Here is a 16,587-nt window from a genome sequence, read left to right as displayed (position 1 = left end):
TTCAACAATGATCACCAGTAACTTTTTGTATGTTATTCCCTTTTGAAAACCACGTTACTGGCATCTGACGCTGTTTGTAATGCCGAATCGAAGTTTGTAAATGCATTCTTTTATGATTCTGCTTTATAAATGAAATCTGTAGTGTTGTGTTTTGTCTCTTCCGTAATACAGAATGTTTAAATGGTTAACATTTGTGCTGCAGTATAGCTTTCTGGCTCATGAAAAATGAAAGCTATCAGCGATCTGGGCAATAAGATTCATCGCCAATAGTCACTAGCAACAGCACACAGCATTTTAATATCAGTGAGGTCCACAGCTAGCAGTAAGAGCTGGTGTAATTGAAAGACGTTTAGGTGCAATCATTCTGCTGTTTGTTCCTTGCCAGGTTCAACATGGGATTGTGTGAGTATTTGAAGAAAACAGCAATTTTTTTTAGATCTTTGAAAGATGTAAAAAGGGTAGATAAGTGCTTAAATTTAAGAAACGTGGTAATTTTTAAATCATGTGGCTCTAAAATAAAAAGATATTTTATTTGTCTTGCTTGATTAAAGCTTTAGAAAAGCTACTCCTTGGTTACAAGTGAACCGATAATTCTGGTCTAATGTTGCCGTGGTAACAACTCATGCTGATATAATTGAGAACATCTTATACATCCTGGTTTGAACATTTTCTCCCTGCCATTTTGAGTTGTTCTAGTGGTATATGAAGGAGGCTAGAATAACCAGCTTGAAAGAAATTAAATCTAGTTATACACATCTTTGGCATTAATCTGATGTTTACTAGTGATATCTCATGCTGGGCAGTTATGCTTTGCTTCTAGGGGCTTTTCTTTTTTAAACAAAAGAAAGCTATTTTCATTTTCTGTGTGCTGCATGTTCCAGTGTATGTGTTTACACCATCGGTTCTTCCACCTCTAGAGATTAGCATAACTCCCTTTGCTGTTGGATTGTTGTTTTGAGCAATATGTTTTGGAAAGGTTGGTTTTCATCATGAGTGGTAAGTATGCTCTCGGAGCCACTGCAGCTATATTTTTTTAGAAATATTTAACTATACGAGGGAAAAATATTTTCTAAAGGGGCAATTGTAAAGCCAGAGCTACAGTGAATTACATTTTCTATTGATGCTTTTGCATTTTGGCATTATAGTAATTTGCTTTTAAAATCCATTGAGAACTGTGAACAAGTAAAACCACTATTAATAGTCGATACCAATAGTCATTTTCTAATTTTCTTTATGGTTTGATTTATTGTATTCATTAAATACTGTTGTTGCTAATTGTGTTATAAATTAGTGAGTAAAAGACCCACCATGATAAGGGAGGAATTTCTTTTTATTATCTGATCCTGAAGATAATTGAACTTTCCATTTATTGGCTTTGTCATTCTAATGTTAAGTCTTGTTAGCTTCTTTTTTATTACATTTAAAAAACCCTAGTCTTGAATAAGATGCTGCCAGAATTTTGTTGGTTTACTGGTTGCTTTTAACTATAGTTCTTTGAGAAACAGAGATTTAATGATGAAATAAATATGTGCATTTTGGTTTTAGAGGCTTTATTAAAATTTTTCAGAGATACTTTTTTGGGGGAAATAATTTGTTAGAATAAGTACTTTCATGATCATTAGTTTCCTTTTATGTTTTTATAATGTGGCTTATTTTTTTGAAACATTTCCAAAAATGCCTTTTGAGAAAATATCTTACAGTATATACTGCAGTTTATCATAGGGTGAGAGCTGTTCACTTTAAGCCAAACCTGCAGCTAAAAATAGATATCCTGTTGTTAGAGTGAGAAATATTTGCTTACAGCATAATTCATTAGCATCTTTTTGCTTAACTAAAGAGGATATTTATAAGTTAACCCTTGAATTGAAGACATTTTTAGGAAAACTGTTATATTATTTTTCTTATAACGTAACAGTCTATAATTTACACTTAAAAGATTTGGAATTGGAATCCAGAACCTGAGAGAGTTGGATTTTTGCTATATAATGATAGAATTCAAAACAGATGTACCTTTTCTTCTGTAAATGAAGATCACCTCATTACTGCCAGTAAATATTCTTTTCTCCTGTTTCCATATAACATAAGCCTCTTCCACACTGTTAAGTATTTGTTTGTGAAATGATGTTAGACATTAAAGGACGTTTTTATATGCAAGACATTAAGAATTGTTACTGTTATTTTCCTGTTATTTTCCTGTTAGTACACAGATCCTTCTGATTTAGTGTTTTAAATTTGGGCTAATATTTACAAAATTAACATGTTAACATTTCTTAGAATTTCTATGGGTATCAAAATTGAATACGCCTGGTTTTCATACTTCAAATATTAGATTTCTTTGACTCTGGCCAATGCGTGTTTTCTCTTTGAAAGTTCAGTATAAAACAGAATTTTTAGGTAGCCACTGTGGTGTTCTAGAGGTTTTACAGTTGGATGTATTGGTTGTTGCTGAAGAAGATTGTTTCTGCTTCTCTATTGCTTTATTTCTCTTTGAAGAATCTATGGATTATTCAGGTAGTATTTGATACACTTGGCCATATTGGCTTGTCTAACACAGCAATCACAGTAATTACAATTAGACATTCTGACTTTTCAGTATTGTCCAATTTCAACTAATTTTACTCCTGTCATAAGTGGTTATAAGCCTTAGCCATCAAAAGGTGGAAAATTACAAATGAAGTGTGATTTTATTTGTAAAAATAAGCAAATGTTAGACTTTTTCATCTGAGTTTATAGCCATACATGTGGTTTTTATGCGCACGTGGTATTTTTCTAGTTAAAAAGCTACTCTTTTTCTCCTTCCTGCCTATTAAGTGTTAGGTTTCTCAGAGAATCTATCTTTGGACCTCTCTTAATGCTATATTCTCTCTGAATGATCTCATCCATGCCCACATCTTCAGATGTTACCTGAACATTCAGTTCAAAAGTGAATTTTCTCTTTCTATCCCAAATCTATTCCTTTTTCATTGATCCTGATTTCTGTTAATAATCCCAGACCCACACAGGAATTTAAAACAGAAACCTTGTAGTCATTCCTAACTTGTTTTTAACCCACCCCAGGCATGCACTCACCCATTAACGTCTATTGATTCTACATCAGTAATGTCTCGGAAATCACTCAATTTTCTCTAGTCTCACTAACACTAGGAATGCCTAAGATTAGGTATTCTGTATATCCTCAGCCCTATTGCAGTAACTGCTTCACTAGTTTCTCAGCTTCCAGTTTTATATCCCTCCAGACGACTTAATGTGCTGCCATTTTTTAAATGCCAATATGCCCATTTCATAACCCAACATGAAAACTTACAGTTATTCTTTATTGTATCTAATATCAAGGTTAAACTCCTTAAAGTAAGGCATGTAAGATCAGTTACCTACTATTCTGGCTTTATCTGCATCTCTCTCATAAAGTTCTGATCTAGCTATACTACATATTATTCCTTGCTACCTTTTCATATGTATGTATTTTATCATAAAAATTATGAAAACCAGCTATGCTTTTCAAATGCCTTCATCATTGACTCTGTAGATTAGGTGATTCCCCTATACTCCCAAAACAATTTTTGTATTATACTGAAATTATATCCTGGCATGTCAGTTTCCATTCTCCAAACTTTGAACTCCTTCAGTTGAGGGTAGTGGTGCTGAGTTCATCTATGTGTTTCCCATAGTTTACCCCTATGCACCAAACATAGTCATGAATTCATAAATTCTTGTAGAATAAACGAATGACTAAAAACTACCCATATTTGAGTACTTTTCTTACGTTATCAATGAAAAATACCAGTCATGTATTTTAATTTTTGGTTCATATGCTTATCAGAATATAACTAGCACCCTTATTCCAAAATTCCAGATGAGAACTCTTATTGGCCTAGCTCCAGTGGAGAGCAAATCTCTGAAGAAGTTTACCCTGCTATGAATGACAGGAAAGTTACCGAATTGATCACAAACATTTACTTAACTCCCCTTTCTAGGTCTATATTTTCTAGATTAAAAATATAAGGACACAAAACTGGAAAATCAGTGTATCAGTTTTGATTTTAAGAAAGCGTACTTGCCCAGAAATATGCACTATCAGATTAAAGATCAGACACCAAAGTCTAAGCAACAGTTTTACTTTGAGGAGCTTGCCTTCATGGAAAATAAGTAGATAGCAGTTTCACTCTCACTAACTTGGAGGGATGGATGAAGCTTACAAGAAAGAGACTTGTGGAGATGAGTAGAAGATCCAACACTTGTGATTACTTTCATTTTAAAACTGTCTGGACATCCAAGAATTTGTTAGACTATTCCAAGTTGAAAACGTGGCTATTCTACTTCCAGATATAACAGGGCTCTTCCCTGACTTGGTAGGTATCACCACCGGCCAGATACCCTGTAGTCCTAGCTCCACTCCCATTTCTGAAAGTCCCTGTATTATTTAACTGATAATATGAATATGTACCAATTAAAACATCTGAGAAGTTGATTCTAACACTCTCAAAATAGGAGGTGAGGAAAACTACCTTATTTGGGTGTGTTTGTAAAGTTTTGAAAGGTTTCTCATTGTTTAGAAATGGATAAACAAGAAAAGCAACAATATGGAGCCTATGAAAGATTATGCATCACTTAAGGATAAATCACAGACTTCAAGAGGAAAAGAGTGAACTTATATTTTGAAAATATTTGTGGGAAGGGTTTAAAAACAAGAAATTATAGGTAGTCCGGGTTCAATTCTTTAAAATTCCAAGTGAACATGAATCTGTGTTTATTTGAATGATAAAAGAAAGAGAGAGAGACTAGGATGAAAAGAACTGGCTGAGAGGCAGGAACAGAAAAGGAATACTAATGATAAGGGATGGTTATAAGAAGATGAACCTGGTATTTGCAGAACATAAAGCTGCCTTAGAAGCATTAAAAAGCAAAATAATCACTACAGGAAAGTAAATTAATGATATGAAGAACTAGCTTGATAAATCCTACTAGAGTGTCAGGGGAACGGACAAGATAAAAGTTATGAAGTAAAAAGTATGTCAGATAAAAGTAGGAAACTCTACATTGAATGAATAGCATTCCTTCAGATAATGACTAATAAAACAGGAGCAATAATAAAAAATATGATTCAGGAAAACTCCTTAGTTGGAAAAAAACTCTGAATCTGTAGATTCAAAGAGCTCATTGTATTTTGACAAAGATTAACACAAACACCAACACCTAAATATATCCCTTTTTTTTAAAAAGCTTATTTCTTTATTTTAAGAGAGAGAGAGCACAAGAGGGGGAGGGGGGCGCAGAGAGAGAGAGGAAACAGAATCCCAACCAGGCTCCACGCTGCCAGCAGAGAGCCCAATGTGGGGCTTGAATTCACAAACCGTGAGATCATAACCTGAGCTGAAACCAAGAGTCTGATGCTCAACCGACTGAGCCACCCAGGTGCCCCAATACCTGAATACATCCTGATAGAAGTTTTGAATTTCTAAGGTAAAAAGCTCTACAAACATCTAGCTATCTTTGCATCTTACAACTTAACACAAAACTTGTCTTATAAAGAAAAAAAAAATCCAAACAGATCAGATCATTTGAAAAGCTTTCTAGAGCAAAGATTAATGAAGACACAACAGTATCTAGAAATGCTGAATAAAATGTATCAAGCATCCCTTGAAATGAATATCTGAATTTACAAGAATATAATAGAAACCCTCAGTGTACAGAAAGTGAAGTGGTAAATGAAAATCTTAGGTGTAAGGGGAAGCATACTTTGACTACCCTGAGGAGATTTTCATTCCTTGGCTAGCCAAAGGGCTTTCATTTTAAATGGCCTCACGGAGACAGAAGACAATTTATTAGATCCATGCATCTTAGGATTTCTTAGACCCCTATGTAAAGCCAGGATCCTCAAAGGATTGTAACCTCAGTGAAAGCATAGTTGAGAAAATAAAACCTCTCCACTGACACAGGGAAAAAATAAGGAAGCTTGTATTTCTTGGCCTAGATTCCTGGGGACATGGGAGGAATGTGTGTATGTGTGTGGGATGCCTCTCCTGAGAGATTGTAATCAACTGCTTCTCCAGTAAATTCACATTTTAATCTGTATTAATTATGTGGTTTAAGAATCACCAATAAAATAAAATAAAATTATTGTGACAGTCCCAGGCTAGTAACATCCACGGGATGCCAGGCAGAAGCTAATACAAAACATATTCCCAGGTCAAACCCTGCAGGTTTATCATAGATAAAGCCCAACTGAACTTTAAATTCACAATCCAGGGATGCCTGGGTGGTTCAGTCGGTTAAGTGTCCGACTTCGGCTTAGGTCGTGATCTCAAGGCTCATGAGTTCAAGCCCCTCATTGGGCTCTGTGCTGACAGCTCAGAGCCTGGAGCCTGCTTTGGATTCTGTTTCCGTCTCTTTCTGTCCCTCTCCAGCTCATGCTCTCTCTCTCTCTCTCTTTCTTTCAAAAATAAATGAACATTAAAAAAATTAAACATAAATTCACAATCCAAAATCAAAATAGATACACACACATCTACTATAAACAATATTCAGCAAATACAACAGGATTAGACCTTTCCAAGAATGTCAAGAGGTAGAATTGTCACAGACTACCATTTAAAATTAATAATCACACAAAAACATATATATGTAAGAGAAAAAAACCAGGCATCTCTAACAGAACCTCAAAACATATAAAACAAAATTGACCATTTAGAAGGAGAAATTGTAAATATATAAGATTTATGGATATTTATAAAGAGTGTTATGCTAGTATAACTAGTATAATCACCTAGTAATGGGGGAATACACAGAAATGTATAGAACACTCAACTAACCATATTCAAAATATTTTAAAGAATTGACATATAGGCCATAGTCTCTGCCCACAAAGCAATTAAGTTTAATCAGTAAAAAAGACTAATGAAACAGATTAACAAACACACAAATATTATATTTAGGGATTACAAAAATTCAAATAACTCAGGTCAAGAATAAATTCATGAAGTTAAAATTCAGCTATCAATGAGAATTTGTGGGGTACATCTAAAGTGGATTTAGAGACAAATTTTTAAATGCTTATGTTAGGAAAGGAGAAGGACATTAATGATGTAAGTACTCAAGTAAATAAGTAGAGAGAGCAAGGCAAGGTTAATCAAAGGAAGAAAAAGACTAAGGAAGACATGAGCCAAAACCAGTAGAATAGAAAATAAAAATCCATCAGAACCGAAGGTTAGTTCGTGGAAAAGACTTTTGAAAGAACTGATGAGAACTATACCTATTTAAGATTTAATCATAATTAAAATCTTTTTTCAAAACTTAACAAAATTAGGACTGGGCAGTTTTCCAATCAAGTTCTAGGAAATATTCAAAGAATGAAAATTTCAGTCTGGTACAAAATCTTTCAAAGAACTGAAAAAGAGGAGATACTCTTAAATTTATTTATTGAGTCAAGTAGAGCTTTACAAGTATGGGAAAAGAAAATTAATTAGAAACATTGTCTCTGAAGTTAGGAACAGGAAACGGATGCTCATTGTCTGTTTCTGTACAATATTGAACTCTTAGTCATAACCTGCACAGTAAGGCAATAAAAAAATGGATGGAACAAAATTGTCATTATTCACAGATGATAGGTCTGCTTAGAGAATTCAAGAGAACCTACCAATGTTATTTTAGAATTAATAAGAGAGTTTGCCAGATACAGTAAGATCAATATATAAACATCAGTTATACATCAGTAATAAACAAATGGTAATTTTTAATACTTTTTGCTTTAATAAATTTTGCTTTTACAATAGCAACCCAAACTCTAAAGAACCTAGGACTAAATCTAATAAAACATAATAAGACTTTTAAGGAAAAAAATTATAAAATTTTACTGAGAGACATTTACCTAATCTTTAACAAGAAGATATGAATTCAGGGGCCCCTGGGTGGCTCAGTCGGTTAAACATCCGACGCTTGATTTCAGCTCAGGTCATGATCTCATGGTTCATGAGTTCAAGCTCCACATTGGGCTCTGTGCTGACATCGCAGAGCCTGCTTGGGATCCTCTCACTCTCTTTCTCTCTCTCTCTCTCTCTCTCTCTCTCTCTCTCTCAAAACTAAATAAACATAAAAAGACATGATTTCATATCCATTATATTAGTGACACATTTTGTTGAGGGTATGGGTCATCAAAGATATGGTGACAAAATAAACTTGCACAACATATATTGAGCCACTTACTGTATTACTGTGTGGTAAAGTTGAAAATGTACACACCCTATCAACTAGGGATCCACTCCCACCTCTATACTGTCTGATAGCAAGACAGAATATTTTAATTCAGAACTGAATGGAAAATCCTTAGCATATGACTGTGATAGATATAATATTACTCTAAGAAAAAGTCTCTGAACAATTAGGGAAGTAAAGTACATTTCTTGAAAGAGCATTTTGAAGATTACTTGGGTTGTTTATGGCTAGAAATTTAGCTTAAGTTTTTATTACCTCATCCTGTCAGCATCCAGGTTCTCTAATCAAACATGACTTGGATGGCCAAGAAAATCCACAGCATCCCTAAAATAGACAGCAAGTTGGGAGAGAGCGCATGTACATAACATGAGCTGTGAATTAGTACACTATGTGGATTCATTGTATATCCATCTCTCTATGTACATATTAGTTAAATAAATTAATGTTTCTGTAATTTGATCATTTAAATATATGTCTCACAAAAAATTATTTTGTAACAGGTTAGTGAAAGTTAGTCAATTATACTGTTCACTTGTAACCAAGACTTGATAAAGAATTAACCAATAAAAAAAAGTATAAGAAAAAGAAAGAGGAATAAAATAGATAATACAATAGGAAATGTAGTTTTTATCGCCTGTTAAATTTCCAAACACCCATTCATCTGTGATTTTGTGCAAGACCAAATGATATCTTAGAAAACAAAAGTAGGCCTAGTCCCATCCACTGAAATGTACAAATGCAATTGCAGTAAAGTTATTTTTTACACTCACTATAAATTTTAAGATTATAGTGAACTTGCTCTGAGTGAACTTGCTTGAATATGGTGAAGCAAATAAAGCATCCCTTGAGCAAAGTGAACACACTGCTCTACACATTAAAGGGATAGAATATGATATTTTTTAACAGATTTCTAGAATAGGGTTTGGCTGGTTAAAATAAATATATATATATATATATTTTATGAATGTGAGGGTATGGGTTGTAAGCCTTAGATAAAAACACTTTTGAATATGGATGCCCAAGTATTTTTCATTCTATTTCTATGTGTAAATATACTAATGAGCATATGGGATAGATACTTCTTGTGGGTATGTTATTTGATGTGTTATTTAATCTGTTTAACTTATTTATTCCTTTTGACCAAGCACGCAAATCATCAGAAGCATCTGGTAGGAAACCATTTTTTACAGAATAATTCTGTTTCCTTTGTTGCTATAAATTGCATTTTTATTAGGTATTTTGTGGCAACTAGAATGTTTTATATTTAGTTTACTGAAAATATTTGTAGTGCAGTGTATGTGTGTGGGGTTATTCTTAAAAATAACCATTGTAGAGCTCTAAACAGGGGTGTGTTTGAAATAGGGGCGCCAGAACACAGACACTTAACTAGATTTACACTTTCCAGAGGTTTTGGAAGGGATTGTACTGTTCTGTTATTTGCTGATAGAACTTGGTGTTTTCATAGGTAATTAACCTCAGTTTCCATCCTGTTCTGTGCCTTCTGATATATACCAAATAACTCTTAGACTAATGCTTTAAGGTAAAGGAGGAAGATGAAAATAATTTAATTGCAGAGATCAGGAGGCCCATGAATTATAATCTAAAAAGTAAAAAGTTTTAAACTATTATTTCAAAAAAGGTATTAAGAAACTTACCACTCTTCATAGTACCTGATAGGTTCTCCTTCCCTCGCAGGAGATTTTAGAGGAATAGCCCCCTCCCTTATTCCCTACATAGATAGCCATCAAAGTCTAAGCCCCAGGCCTCAAATCCCCACCATCACTGCTCTTTACTCCATCTGGCTCCCCTCTTCCTTAGCAAATGATCTTGCTTCTTGTTTTCCAGAACAAATAGGGTCTAGCAATTGTGACTAACTCTGTTTACCCCCTTTCCTTCAGACACATTGAAAAGCATCACCCTGGCAAACAGTTACCCTCATGTTTGGGCACCTGCTTACCTACACACTTCACCCCTCACTGTTACAGGGCACTTATACTATGCTGCAGCTGTGCAAGTCAGTTGCCAATGCTGGGATAAACCATGATGTTTCCTCCATACCTTATTATTATTATTATTATTATTATTATTATTATTATTTTAACATTTATTTATTATTGAGAGACAGAGAGAGACAGAGCATGAATATGGGAGGGGCAGAGAGAGAAAGAGACACAGAATCCGAAGCAGGCCCCAGGCTCTGAGCTGCCAGCACAGAGCCCCACGCGCAGCTCAGACTCACAAACCGAGACATCATGACCCAAGCCAAAGTTGGACGCCCAACCGACTGAGCACCCCTACTTCCTCCATACCTTTTTACACAAGATCGTCCCAGCCTAGAATGCCTTCTTCCTCAACTTTATCTGGTAGAGGAACTCTGTCCTTAAGACTTAACATAATGCTGTGTCCTCTATGCCTTATTTTTACCTACCAATTTCCTCTTTTGAGCTCTTATAGTACCTTATGATTCCCTTAGTTGTAGTTTTTGTCATATTGCATTCTAATGTTTCATCTCTCTCCCCGTTAGCTTTTCACCTCTTTAACAATGTAAATATATGTGTTCTCTGTAGTGTTCCCAAAGTCTCGCTCAATTTCTGGCACCACAAAACAGTGCTCAATAAATGTTGTTAAAAAGATTGTTAAAACTGGCACCAAGGAAGTAAATGCCTGAAAGACACTAAGGTCTTTCAAAAGGGAGTTAACGAAGTTTTGAAATGAATGTTGTTTTTCCTACAGTAGAGTTTCAAATACATAACACAAGTCCAGTGATGGTATTGCAATAGTTACAGGCTGTGTATTTCAATACATATACCACTTCATATTGTTAGCACTATTGCTCTGAGAGTTAAAAGTTTTTGTTAGTTGTTTTAAGAATTACAATGGTATTGATTTTGACACTAAACAACAAGTACTGATTTTATTTCTTTAGCATTTAATTGTAAGATGTCCTATTTGAATATGTGCTGTCAAAATATTGAGTTTCTGTATTAATGTTCTATTTCTATACATAATATTCTGAGACAATGTATATAGGTGACTTCGTGCTAATATGTTGTTTTCATGAGCGTTATTTAATCATTGTTTAATTAATTTTTTTTTTTTGAATACAAGCTTGCTCCTCTTCAGAAGTATCTGGTAGGCAACTACTTTTTAATAAAACAAATGTTACCTTTCCAACTTTTTCTTTGGTTGTTTGCAAGTTGTTATGCTCCTCATAAGTTATATTTTTATAAAGTATACAGAGTTAATACAATATTTTAGTTGATGGACGAAATGGTTTAGCTTTATATTGAGTTTGGTCTATAGAAATGATTTATATTGCACTTTTTATGTGATATTTTAGAAACAACAAATATAGCCCTGGAAAGTAGTGGGAGTTGTACAGGGTAGCAGAAGAAAGATTAATACACACCACTTAAATTAGATAACCCAGATTAATGAATGTTTTTTTAAATAAAATATACTGTTGTAAATTTTGAACAAAATAGCTACTATTTGAATATTTACCCCAGAGAGTTTGTATTGTTTTGTTCTATTTTCTGTTTGTTTCTCTTTTCTTTGTTCTGACATACATTAAATAAAAGTTTAATAAAGCTGTGTTTTTATTGTAAAAGACGTGTTAGAGAGGGAGGTGACACTTATTACGATAAACTAGAGAAATAAACATCTGGAGTAATTGTAATCTGTAATAGTAATAGATTTCTAAACTCTTCTTTCAAAACATGAATGATAACCTCTTTTAAGCATTGGAAAATGGCATCCTATAACTAACAACATGCTCTTGTTATATAATAAGCAGTAATGTAGTATAGTTAACACAGAAACCAAAAGTGCCTAATAAATACATTTTCTAAACCTAATTAGTGAAACATTCTTATTCATTGTAAAATTATCTGCATATTATGGAATAAAGATAAGCCATACTTGACTTTTTAATGAATTTTCCTAATGTTTAAAATGAACTTTGTAATCTAATTTTTAAATTATGTCCTGTGTATAAATATATTCAAAAATATTTTGAGGGTGATAAGAATTACATTTTTTGTACATTTGTGGAAACACATAAAAATTGTCACTTTGTTTCTTCTTTCTTTATCTCATAAGTGTGGGTAAACATTCCTATTTGTAGGAATAGATTCCTGTGGTATGCTCATTTCTGCAGAATACAATGCAATCTCTAAATGATACAAATTGAAAAGAATATAAATTTATTTGGAAATATATATATAATTGAAATATATACTCCTAGGAAGAAACTGATTTAATTTTTGGTGTGCCCTTTTCATTTTTTGTAGTACATTATTGACTGTTACAGAACACAATATACTTGCAGAAAAATTCTTCATTGAGATCTTTTCCTAAGGAGAGTTATTAATCACTGTAAGGTGCTTAGCTACCCATAATCGTGGAGCTAAGAAATACTAGGACCAATATTATAATTCAGATGTGCCAAGCTCCAAAACTTAGGGCTGTTTCAGACTATCACAATGGTTTAAACTGTTAAATGTAGATACTGTGTACATATTAGAGCACAATAAGAAAACCAAAATATTTAGAACTTCCAGTTCTAAAGTCTGGAAGTCTGGATTGAATGTGCTGCAGTGTTTGAATGTGGCTGTCTCTCCCACCACTTATTTTGTTAATTAGCTGCCAACACCTTATGTCAGTGGGTATAAATTTTTTAAACAACCAGAGAAAAACATTTAGAAAGTGAAATTCACCACTGTCTAAAAATAATAAAAACCAAAGCAAATACATGTGGTTCTAGATTGCCTATTGTTTTTAGAGTTATTCATAACCCAGCATATTGTGAAATATTTTATTTCTGGTGTTTGTATTTATAAGATGTATATTTTGGTTAACTTATATTTTTACAGAGTTAACTATGTTCATCTTTGCATCTGAGTAGTGCACATATAAACTAGAGATTTTCTGTGTGTATATATACTTACGTGATTAAAAAATGTTTCGAAAAGAGTTTGCTTCATGGAAGTATTTAATGACATTATAATTAATGCTTATCCTTACTCTAAAAGGGAATCTCCTTATTTGTTGAAATAATTCACAAAATTTAATAACTGTGATTCATACCTATTCTGATAATTTTCATGTAAGACCTTTTTGAGAACTGTTACTTCCTTTCTGTAACGTTACTTATCAGTGAACTTGGAACATTGATGAGTACAGAGAACATTTCAAAGAATTTCCTGAATATCCTATTAGCAAATGAAATTAAGTAGTGCCTGAAATTTTTCGTCTAGCTCATTCACCGAGTAGGGAAAAGGAAGTTTTCTTGCAGTACATGCACCATCTTTGGCCAATAATGCCAGTCCTTCCATTGACCAGTTACTTTTTTCTTAACTCCAGATCCACTTAGCAGGAAGTGACAGGAGAAGCTGAAATAGGATGTTGAGAATTTTTTTTTTCTTTCCCTGATTCTCTTGCTTGTCTCCAAATTATCTATACTCATGCAGGCATCTGGAGAGTTTATACTGCAACTTGATGTACAAGTTCTAAAAATAGAAGATAACCAAAAACATTTTTCAAAGGAAATCAGATGTATATTTTGGGAATCACAAATTGTTGTTTCTTAAAAGCCACAGTTGCATTTATCAGGAAATTATGTTTTTAATTTATCATAGCTGTCATCTCTAAAGCAATGCCATTGCAAATATGTCTGCTCCATGCAAAAGAATACATAAATTAAATAAACACAATCTTACTTATAAAACCACTCTTCTTCAGTTGTAACTAGTACATTAACTTTTAGAAGTAGGATGGCCTGAACCATCCTAAACTCAAAATGTAAGACTTATCCACCCCCAAATCCACCCCCGGGAAGAATGAGATCATATCTGCATAATGAGGTACAATTATTTGATTCATTGTTTTGGTGGAGGAGATTTTCATACAATGGGGGAGAGTCTAATTTTAAAAATTATTTTTCTCAAATTTTCTAAAATAGGTATTTTGAGAGTATTTTACAGCAAAATACAGTGACAGTTTATATAAAGTAGTAAAATAATGTCTTCAGAAATGAACACTTTAGTGTCACTTAAAAACTAACGTCTGCTCTTGGTGCTTGTCATCACCATTTTGAAATCTCAAAACCTTTAGAATGCCAACAGCCTTTTTGGTTAGTAACAGTGTTTTGGCAAAGTTCTTTTACAAAAGTGAAGGAGGAAATAATAACATATATCTTAAAATGCCTCACTTTAATACCACTACATCATTAGAGACCTCATTAAAGAATTTATGAGCCTCTCACTTCCAATGTTTGGTCTTTTCTTCTTCTTATCATCATCATCATCACTCTTAGTATTTCTGAAATAAATGCCAGCGTGCCACTCTAAGTTCATTTTGCCTAGCCTTTTACTATTTCAACACCATTTAAATTCTATTGTCTTCTTCATTTTTAGATTTAGATATCCGAGGAATACTCAGAACTTCCAAACAAAAAGAAATACTAAAATAAATACCTCTTGAATCACCAGGTTTTGCTCTCAGACCTAACTGTAAGAACAAGAATACATTTTGTTAATGCCATCTTATCTCTGGAATCCTTTTCCTATTTGTTTTTAAATGCCTGAAGTCATTTTGTAAACAGAAGTCATTATGAAAACTTCATGGAAAGAAAATGAAAAAGAGGAAACCTTTTAAATGATTCGTCATTTAACAAATCTAAAGCTTCAAACCACAGCATGATAATGTGGCTGTTATTGATCACTAGATAAACATCTGGTTTTGAACGCTTTACTTTAGTGTACATTTTAGATTAGGCATTCAGGCATGTAGTTTTGTTCTAAATTTAGAATGAGATTTTTTTTAAGCTGTTTGAGTGTTTTGTTTTTGGTGTTTTGTTCTGTTTTTGTCTTTGGTGGCCATCCTTTATTATATGTAGCCTGTGTTCTTCCCTTTTCTCTCTGCCTTCAGCAGAGAAAACACAAATCCAATAACATAAATCTTTATAAACCTGAAAACAGCCCTCCATCAAAGTCAGTTATTTTTGAAACTCCACAAATCAATGAGTTCACATTCATCAGATAGCTTCAACTTGTTACTTTTCACGGCTTTGTTAATATCACTGATGGCTTACTAGCAATCAGTATTTTGATCTACATTGATTTATAACTTTTTTATGTTACTTTCAGGTATGTTTTCAGGAACAGTATTTTTATTATTAGATTTGAAATTATCAGAGTGATCTCCATATAAAATAGTATTAGAGATTCTCAGAAATTTAAGAAAATATTTGCTTCTTATTTACAGAAACTGAATAGCTCTCTAGTTTATCATGGTTATGAATACATATTTCATGGCAACAAAAGTTGACATAAGTCTGTATTTTTAAAGTATATTTACATGTAATATAAATATTCTTACAAGACAAAATTTGTTTGTTTTTTTAATCTATTTTCAGTGAAAGAGTTTCTAGCCAAAGCCAAAGAAGACTTTCTTAAAAAATGGGAAAATCCTACTCCGGTAAGGACTATTTAAAATTTTCTATGATTTAAAAGTCCTATGTAAAAATCATGATTCTTGCCCAAGTAATTTACTAGTTTAGAAACTTTAAAGTAGCATTAAACTTTCACGTTGCATTTTAAAAAGTGAGCTTAACATGGGAGTTTTGCCATAATATTATCTTAACATTATGTTTTGATTTGCTAACTAATAATTTTATATATACCTAAATTGGAGGAGGAACTAATTTCCATTATAATATCTAATTACAAATTTTGATACTAATTACAAGCTGCTACAAACTCTTGATATTTGTTAATATTATAGTAATTTTGATTTGTGCCTTTGATAGCATATTTGTTATCTTTATTAATTACCACAAACGGATACTGTTGTGCAGTTTCAAATCCTTAATCACAAATACTTGGCTATTGACAACATACCAAATACACAGAGATCCTTCTTCATAAACATTGGATGAGGTAAATTCTACATAAATACTTTTAGATTGTAGCTGAGATCTAAAAACTGTGTATAAAAAGAGCCATTTATATTTGCCAAAAAATCTTTTTGAAGTTATAATTAATGAACTTTAATAACAGATTAAATTTTGAATACCTATTTTCCAACCACAAAAATCTTTATTTCAGATGTCTTTCTCACTAAAAAATATTTAATTCTGAATATTATGTTTTAGGAAGATACCATCATTAAGAGTAAGAGCATGATCTGTAATTTAAAACATAGTCACTCTAGTGATCACAAAAAGTTAGGCATTATCTAACGTGGAACATTTAAGAGAGGTGAGGAAAATGGCACATTTGTATGAAAAGCATTAATAACTAGCAAAAAGGGATGTTCTGTTTTTTGTCTATTACTTAAGTCAGTTTCCATTACTTAGTTGGGGACTACATTAAATGT

At 32.9% G+C, this 16,587-nt stretch overlaps 1 protein-coding gene across 3 annotated transcripts in view; it reads left to right on the top strand.

Moving 5' to 3' along the window:
* The window catches only part of PRKACB (protein kinase cAMP-activated catalytic subunit beta), a 127,208-nt gene that overhangs the window by 73,336 nt on the left and 37,285 nt on the right, over positions 1 to 16,587 (top strand). For all 3 annotated transcript variants that reach the window (XM_047870594.1, XM_047870593.1, XM_047870595.1), the window contains exon 2: positions 15,626 to 15,687. In XM_047870594.1, the coding sequence (XP_047726550.1) occupies positions 15,626 to 15,687 (62 nt within the window). The remainder of the gene's footprint in view (positions 1 to 15,625; positions 15,688 to 16,587) is intronic.

This window comes from Prionailurus viverrinus, chromosome C1, assembly GCF_022837055.1.
Source record: "Prionailurus viverrinus isolate Anna chromosome C1, UM_Priviv_1.0, whole genome shotgun sequence".
NCBI lineage: Eukaryota > Metazoa > Chordata > Mammalia > Carnivora > Felidae > Prionailurus > Prionailurus viverrinus.
This window is presented reverse-complemented; position numbering and strand designations above follow the sequence as displayed.